This window comes from Papaver somniferum, chromosome 5 (genome assembly GCF_003573695.1).
Source record: "Papaver somniferum cultivar HN1 chromosome 5, ASM357369v1, whole genome shotgun sequence".
NCBI classification, from domain to species: Eukaryota; Viridiplantae; Streptophyta; class Magnoliopsida; order Ranunculales; family Papaveraceae; genus Papaver; species Papaver somniferum.
This window is the reverse complement of record NC_039362.1, coordinates 131935861-131945073: the sequence shown is the minus strand read 5'-3', so window position 1 is coordinate 131945073 and position 9213 is coordinate 131935861. Positions and strand designations below refer to the sequence as shown.

Here is a 9213-nt window from a genome sequence, read left to right as displayed (position 1 = left end):
CCAATCTCGAGCTCATCTCTTATGAATCTTGCTTTACGAGCCTATCTCCGATTGGATCATGATTCTACGACCAAATTTCCCCAATTGAGTTTTACTCCTTCAAAAAGCTCATCATATCTTCGACCATTGCATACATACCAAACACATGTGTCCAGCTTCACAGAGACTTTGACAGCTGACACACTAAACTTCTCACCGTTTCAGCAACCTCAACGGGCTTTGACAACAATGTCCTTTTTACGAGCTTTACCATAATTGTCAAGATAGTCTTTTACTAATTTCTTAGCAAGCATGTAGTTTCGACTTCGCAACAATCAAACCACAACATAATAAGACTTGGATAGCATTGTGACTAACATCGAAGAATTCATTGTTACCTTCGTAACAATACATAATGTCACACATTCTTCCTTGTGCATATCCCTTTCCCAATCTTGCTCCAAACGTACACCAACGTTCGAAATCTGATAATCCGTCCTTTACACAAAGACCCAATCACACCCAGCCATAATCTGAAACCTTCAGTAACTTCCTCAAGCTCCAAGCAATTCAAGACGCTGTCTTGTTTATCTTCTCATGTTATTTATAGAAAATAACTTGACGGAAACTATATCGTTGTTGAACCAAATTTCTCAAAAGAAATCTTTACCTTCATCTCTACAGGCTCTGTCACTATTGAAATTAATTTCAATAATTGTAGCAGACAAGCAAACCCCCAAATATTATCATTGCTATAATGTAGCTCTCTCCAACAGAAAGTCTCACACCGATCATCAGGAAATCAAATAGCCAATGGATAATAAAGGTTGACGGAAAAACACGCCGAAATTGTAGCCCTGTCAAATTCATGCACCGTGTTTTCTCCTAAGTAATATGCGCTAGCTCGTAGCCATACCACCATACACATTGTAGTATTGTATCTTTATTCTTTAAACTCTTGAAGTGTCCAAGCGATACCTTTTTAATTCCTCACAACGGGTCTTCACCAAAGTAGGAAAGTATCCGCAACACAAATAGACCAACATGTTTCTCACAACGGTCTTGCACTTCAACTAGCCCGGATCGACTTCAAATGGTCTATAACAAAAACAACTCTTCGACAGAACGTCATCGACAAGAATCAAAAAGATCACAAACTATCTAGCTTCTACCTCGGAAACAGTACGAGAGAAGCTCCAGAAAACATTGGTTTACCCGACATAATGCCATACTCAACACAGACAAACAAACCCTATAAACTGTGTCGACAAACTGAATCTTATACAATAATAAGAAACCATAGCTCCACCACAACCAATATCACATCTCATCCAACGATCCATGTCCTGCAACTTTTACCGATGGAACAAGGCTGGTCTAGAGTTGAGTCAAGACCAGGAATCCACTGCCCATCCCTAACTTCCCAGCAAGAAAAATTATGGACAAGGATAACCCCCTGCAAAATGCATTCCCAAATGGGCCAAATCCATATTTGCACTATAGTTTTCCTTAGAACGATTTTTTGGGGACCATGGTTTTGTTTTGGGTAAAGACATTAGAAGTAATTCTAGGTCACCCCATATATAGTTATTTATTTAATACCTAATCTACCCTCTTAATTAATTTTAGGTTATGATTAGTGAAATGATTTAGTTAAAAACAATTAGTGAGATTAAATTAAAAGATGGGTTTATTATTAGTTGAGTAGAATTATTGTGAGCGTAGAGTTAGAGAAGATGAAGGAGAAAAACATAGAAAATAAAAAAAAAATCCAATTCACCCCCTTTGAGTATTCAAGTGATGAAAACTCATCTGATTCTTCATCTCCATCCTCTCCTAGAATATTTGTTAATCTTCAAAATGATCCGGATTTGGCTTATTTCTTAGATGGTGATTGTATTCTTCCCCAAAATGAAACTCAAGATGAAAATGATGAATTTTATCAACCACAACCGGAGGAAGAGTATTTTGGTGAACATGTATGATCCAAACTTAGATAATGTATGTTGAATTGGTAAAAACTTCCCCAAAAATGTAAATTTTTGAACTGGATTTTGCACAGTTCGGTTACATTATATGAAGAACATGTAACCGAACTGTTCTGAAGGTGTATTTCGGTTACCTTGTGAGATGAATAAGTAACCGAACTCATTTGAAGATGTAGTTCGGTTACTTTATCCAAACACGCAGGTTACCGAACTCCATATTAATGGAAGTTCTGAGATGCAGTGTTATGTTCGGTTGGTTCGCAACTAACCGAACTTTACGTAAAAATAAAGTTTAACTAAGTGTATACAGTTCGGTTGGTTAGCAAACTGCATGTACCAACTATCTAACCGAACTATGTTTAATAAGTTCGATTGTTTCGCAAACTTGAACCTAACAGCATAACCAATCGAACTTAAAAAACAAAAAAAAATCTGAAGTTCCAGTGTCTAGTTCGGTTATCTACATAAAATACAAAGTAACCGAACTTTGTTCCTTTTATTAGTTCGATTGTTGCGATAAAATTCACATGTTACCGAACTCTGTTCCTTTTATTTGTTCGGTTGCTTTGCAACTTGCTTAACCAACCGAACAATGAGTTCGGTTTTCCTGATAAAATTATTATATGACCGAACTTATTTGTGATTGCATTGATGTTGTTACATTCTTGTAGATGGAATCCCAACCTATACCAATGCATGATCAACCTTCTCCGACTGGTATGTTGTTCGAAGATACATCTCATCACTATGCGAATGAGTTGGTATTTGACTTACCTATTGATGCGAAGAATTGGGCTAGAGAACATGCCAAGAGAGTCAATTGCGTCTTGGTTTTGAATGGAAAAGAAAGCAACACTCGTTTTCAAATGGTTTGTGAGAGAAGTGGAGATCCCGATGTTAGTCACAAGAGGAAGGATTATGAGTATAAAGGAAAGACGACGAGGAAGAACACAACGTGCTCAAAGAAAATCAAATGTCCATTCAAGCTAGTATTTAGCAAGAGCAAATTAACGACGAAATGGTTTCTAGCTATGGATAAGGTGGTAGGTCGTCATAACCACCCTCGTCCGGATGATCTTGAAGGGCATGCAATGGCCGCAAGGCTCACTCCTCGAGAAATGGAAAAAATAGCCGAGTATAGGAAATTGTGTATTCCAACAATGCTTCGCTTATTTAAGCAAGATAACCCGGGTAACGTATCATCTTTGTACACCATTTACAATGCAATTGAGATGATTAAAAGGAATGAATGGAAGGATAGAAAAGTAATGCAACAATTATTATTTTTGGCTCAAGAGAAAGGCTACGTGGTTCAAAAGAAGGTAGGTACGGAAGAAGAAATAACTCATCTCTTCATTGCCCATACGAAGAGTGTTCAATTGGCTCAATCATTCCATGAAGTTCTTATAATGGATTGCACTTACAAGACAAACAAATACGAGATGCCATTATCTCTATTGACACCATCTTGGATGACAACACCCGGTAATGACCCACCTCCATACTTGGCATTTTTGGTTCCACGCTTACCGGCACCACAATGTACTTTGCCTCGAGGCGTGGGAGTTCTCAGATCTTCCAGTAAAGGTTGTTTTCCTCTAATCAAGAAAACAAAATATATTAGCTTAACCGACAAATGATTTACTAAATCAGATGCAACATAAGGGTTCTCAGCGTAAGGTTCAGTTTGAATAGGTTTTTTGCGAACACACCGAACTCCACATGTGTGCAAATACTGAAGAGTTCGGTTTGTCAAGGTTTTTTGCGAATAAACCGAACTCAACATTGGTCACTAATAGTAAAGAGTTTGGTTTGTCAAGGTTTTTTGCTATCAAACCGAACTCCACATGTGTGCAAATACTGAAGAGTTCGGTTTGTCAAGGTTTTTTGCGAATAAACCGAACTCAACATTGGTAACTAATAGTGAAGAGTTCGGTTTGTCAAGGTTTTTTGCGAATAAACCGAACTCCACATGTATGCAACACAACATAGTTGGACAAGTTCGGTTAAATTGAAACTCAACATATAGGGCAAAATAGCATAGTTCGGTTATATTGAAATTTATTTATTTTTTTTGGTAAAGTTCGGTTACTAAATAGTTTTAGAATATTATACGAACCAACCGAACAAGATAGCTCAGTTCGGTTACACAAAAACTCAAAATAGCGGGCAAAATTGCACAGTTCGGTTACAAGTGGAAAAAAATTGTTGCAAAACTGGTGAAGTTCGGTTAGAAAAAAGTTTTAGGATTTTTAGCGAACTAACCGAACTGGCAGTTCGGTGACCCGGTTTTGAATCCTATAAAACCGAACTGTTCTTCGTGTTCTTCCTTTCAGGAAGTTCGGTTAACAAACTAGGTTTTTCTAGAAATTCGTCCTAACCGAACAGCGCACTGTAACTCCCATTCGAACCCTATTTTGATGATTTCTATTCAATTAAACGAATCAAAATCAAATTAAAAGTATGGGTTTGTTGGAAAATACCTGCGAATCGGTCTCATGGCAGAATCAGGCTTCTTACTGCGTCTATTATATTGGATTATGGATTCACTTGGCTCTTCCAATTCTTTATGAATCTCAAAATCACTTGGATGATTTGCTAGATGTCCTAATGGGGGATCTGTTCCTGGGAGTCTATTGGTTTTCTTTCGAAGAACCATTCTTATAGTCGATTGATTAATCGACAATGAAAATTTCATGAATCGACGATTAATCGATGAAGACGATGTTGAAATGGGGGAAGAGGAAAGAAGAAGAGGAGAACAGTTCCTCAAAACTTTTCTTTTTTGTTGTGCGGTTAGGTTAGATTAGGATTATATTTAGATTTTCCTTTTTGATTAAGTTAGATATAGTTATTAGGTTAGAATTAATTTAATTAGGATAAGGACCAAATTAGTAATCCCATCTGATTTTAGGACATCCCTTAACATTGTAGGGTAGGTGGCCTCCCTCACAAAAACCATGGTCCCCAAAAGATCGCTTTTTCCTTAGTATCTTGCTTTGAGGATCTCAGCCCACCAAGCCCTAGGATGACTGTTCCACCACCCTCCAAGCAACTCAAATGTAGCTTGTCATTTCATAAAGCTTTTTCCTTCCTGAAACAGTAGTTAATGTGCATTGAGAGGACACACATTTGGAATAGTGCAGCCTGATAGAAAATGACTAAATCCCTCCAGATATCTTTTACAATATTTTTTTCTTTTTCGCCTGGCCCCCTTAGTTAGGTTCGGGGTCTCCTTCATTTTTCTTTTGTTGCTTTCGTTTAATTTATTGGTCCTTTAATAAGTGAAAAAATCTTGACAAGTAGTTGATCCTATAAAAAAAAGTGTTGACGTCTCTATCCAGCAAAAAGAAAAAAAGGTATAGAAGAGAACAATTTTGATGAGATTAACAAATTAAACTACTGGTTCTGTTACAACCACACGACATTCTCAAGTAGAGATAACAAATCGTAGGGGGAAAAGACAAGAAGACGTCGCCGAAACATCCTACGAGGTTTGTCACAAGGGAGAATCACAACAAACTATCAAACCAAGAGATACCCACAAGAAACACGCAGATGTTCCTTGAGGAAGAAAGTTACCAGCTCCATTTCACACCATTTCAGTGTATATAGAATAAGCCAAAGAACTTTCTATTTTAAGCAACCAAGAAAGAAAAAATACATAACCAAAACACAAACAAACTTGCATAAAAGAATTCTCTTTACAACAAATTATTCAGCAATCCAAGCCACGGTTAGAAGGCCAAAAGAATTACAACTACTGTACATTAAGCGCGTACTAAGTGGGAAGCGGCCTTTAGAAAGAAAAAAATAGACTTACTACTTTTTTTGTGAATCAAAATAGACTTACTACTTGATGGCAACATGGGATTTGATAGCTGACGGGTCTTGCATTAAGGATTAGATTGGATAAGAACAAAAGGAAGAAGTCAGTGAAAATGGTATATTCGCGAGGGGCTCACGTTGCCGTGCTAAATCGTTAATGTCTCTAACAATGTTGAATACGGCCTCTGGTTGTGCTAATTTAAGTGCGTTTTCAGACATTCTCTTTAGTTCGTCAGATTTCGTGCTGAACCATGCTGCAACTAAGCTTGCTGTTTGCTTTGGACTTCGAGAGAAAACTCCTGCTCCGTTCTCTACCACATAAGGGACATTTCCTTTTTCCTGCAAGAAAAGAAACAATGTGAAAAGGGAGAACATACATCGCTTTGAACATTTTAATCTTATTAGCAACACTATGAAATTCAAATATCAAAGTTTTACCTGTCCTGGGATGAAATCATTGAGGATGATTGGAAGGCCCCTTATCAGTGCCTCGGCAATGGTTCCAGGTCCAGCCTACAAAAAAAATAATCATAAGAACTAAAAACAAGACAATGCAAGTAAAGATGGATAAAGTAACTGATGGGTGTCCAGGAAAATACTAATAAGAAGAAATGTGTTTCCATACTTTGGTTATAATGCAGTCACAAGCACCCATCCATTTCTCCATTTGGGTCTCGAATCCTCTGATCTGTGGTGAACGAAGAAAACTGTTACCAACTCCAGTAAAAGCATCTACAAGTGATTTTTTCAAAAAAAAATCCTACTCGACTGCATAGTTAGATGTACAGAACAAGTGAATTACCTTTACTGGGACTTTCCATGGACCAGTTTCTAGTGTAGAAGCTAAGATTTTGTTACGGCCGCATATGATGATGATCTGTCCAATTGGTTTACCAAGTTCTGCATCGAATAGTGCTTCGCCGAGAGCTCTTGCAGTTTTCTTTACAGGACCCATCCCTTCGCCACCACCCATTAACAACACCGCAGGCAAATTAGGATCCATCTGTAGTTCTTCCCGTAATTGATCCTGTATATTAGCAGAAAAATAACATTCAAGATCCTCTCCACTATTAAAATTGGGATACTGCTACTGATGTCATACATTATATCAGAACTTAACCTTTATAAGAACTGCCCGACAAAACGAAGGCCTGACTGGCAAACCGAACACGCGAATCTGGGAAGACTCTAGGCCATCAACCAATGCCCTCTTGGCAACCTCGTCCGAAGGGCAGTAGCATCGGTTGACACCAGTGTTGAACCTGAAACAAAAAAGAATGACTGTATAAGCTCACAGATCATCCTCAAGCGAAGTATGGTTTGTTTGTATTATGAATAAACTGATCCCATTTCTGTACATCAAAGGCATGGTCCAAAATAATCTTCTGATAAAATGTTTCACTCATTTGAAAGCCAAGTTTGAACAATTTTTCTGATAATGTGAAAGCCACATATGCACTAATTCGCACTGATAAAAATAAGGAGCTCACCATGTGCGATGGCAGGTGTTGAGATCTGTAATAACAGTAACAAAGACAACCTTCTTCTGAAGGTTTTGCCATTTAAGCACCCATAAGGGAATGTGTTGCATAAGGGGATGCACACTAATTATGATGTCTGGTTTGTATTCCATCAGACCAGCCTCCACCTCTCTGCAATCACAAAACAAAAAACATATGCCGGTTAGAAATCTGAAATCCATTAAACATTTTACAAAACTTCAATCAATTCACTGTTCTCATCATTATATATCTGGGTCACCGGTGAGCGAAACTCGAAAGTCTTCGTATTGACAACATACACAAAAACATAATTAGGCCTCCCCCATGATTTGGGACCTAACTACTTTTTAAATTGTCTTTTAACATATGAACAGAATTATAAATTTGAAAATGATTCTAGGCTTCATGTAAGCTGCAGGCGATTCGAGCAGCCAGATCAAAAATCAATATTTGATTTCAGCGAGAAATGGCTGACATCGTGGGCTCTCATTAAAAAAACCAAAGTTAGACCTACATCATGATTTGTGCACCACAAGTAGAATTATACCAAGGAATCTCTCCATTTAATTACCGTCCACTTGCAAAACAAAGATAATTTAACAAAACAATTAAAAATCTTTTAATTTTTTTCCACATCAAGGTTTGCCTGCAAGGTTGATGAACAACATTGAGAAGGAAAAGAAAACATACTTGGCGTAGAAGGCGGCAATGGCAGCAAGATAAACGCAGTGAATCCAACGAGGGGAAGTACTGTGAAAAGCAACCTTCCAAAGCTGTACATGTTTCACCATAAACTTGTATTGGCTTTCCATATCATTTAATGGCCATCCTGTGTATTCCTTCCACACATCCTTCACAAAGATCTACATACATACAATTGAAAAACAAAAACAATTAAAATCAGTAATCGATCCAAACGCATAAACCATGTAAAATCCATGGTTTTGTACAGGAAATCAACAGAATTAAAAAAAATCCAAACCAAAACGATGAGAAATGAAGAAAAGAAAAGGTGAAACTATAGAAAATTACCCGATATTCGTCGCCGTATTCGAGTCTAAAAGCATCACGAATAGCTTCAGCAGAAGCTCTATGGCCACCACCAGTATCACTCATTAAGATCAAAACATTCTTAGTAGTTTCAGCACCAATCTGTGTTAATTCAACTGTAGATTCATCATCTGAAGCTGCACCATTCGTAATTCTCTTGGTATTATTATTATAATGATGACTATTCAAATATCCAACACTTTGAATTACTGTATCTCTTATCGATCTCCTCGGCGACACCACTGACATCACCATTGTTACAATTTTACTTCCCCTCCGGCGGACAAATTGTTACCGGAAGCTGAAGAAGAAGAGGAGGAGGAGAAACTTCACCTAAACCTAGTCTTCTTCTCCGAGGAGGAGAATTAGAGAAGGGAGGATTGTTTGAGAGAAGAAGAATTCTACAGAGAATGGACGATTGGGAGAAGAAAGCGAAGAAGAAGGAGACGTTAATGACAGAGGAGAATGGAGAATCCGAGCTGGCGGAAAGGGAATTATAATCTAGGGTTGAAGTGGGAAAATTATGAGGGAGGATTTTTTATTTATATAAAAATGCTGAAATTCGGGTTTTGAAATTGAAATTCGAATGTTCTTATTATAAGATCCGCATCTTCTTTTTCTTTGATTTTAGGAGGGACTTTATTTTAATGTGAAATAGTACATAAGTGTTGTTTTTTTATTTGTTGATTTATTGGAGCCGTTTGTTAGTTTTGGGGGTCTAGTGTGTTTTAGCTAGGAAACATGATTTGTGGTTTGGACTCGTAAAAGAAAAATGTGGTCCAACAGCTGGTCAATGATTTTTTAAAAGAAAGTTGAGGACCTATAAGCATGGGGTGTAAACACAAATAATGTTGAGAGAATAATGA

At 37.5% G+C, this 9213-nt stretch overlaps 1 protein-coding gene across 1 annotated transcript; it reads right to left on the bottom strand.

Annotated features, from left to right (window-relative positions):
* Positions 1–5532: 5532 nt before the first annotated feature.
* On the bottom strand, positions 5533–8856 carry LOC113282742 (monogalactosyldiacylglycerol synthase 2, chloroplastic-like). Its single transcript, XM_026531806.1, has 8 exons — positions 8330–8856; positions 7988–8160; positions 7286–7447; positions 6916–7057; positions 6598–6822; positions 6421–6483; positions 6234–6308; positions 5533–6134 (listed from the first exon to the last, which is right to left on the bottom strand). The coding sequence occupies exons 1-8, from the start codon at positions 8600–8602 to the stop codon at positions 5871–5873; spliced, it is 1377 nt and encodes a 458-aa protein (XP_026387591.1). The 5' UTR covers positions 8603–8856; the 3' UTR covers positions 5533–5870.
* Positions 8857–9213: the final 357 nt, after the last annotated feature.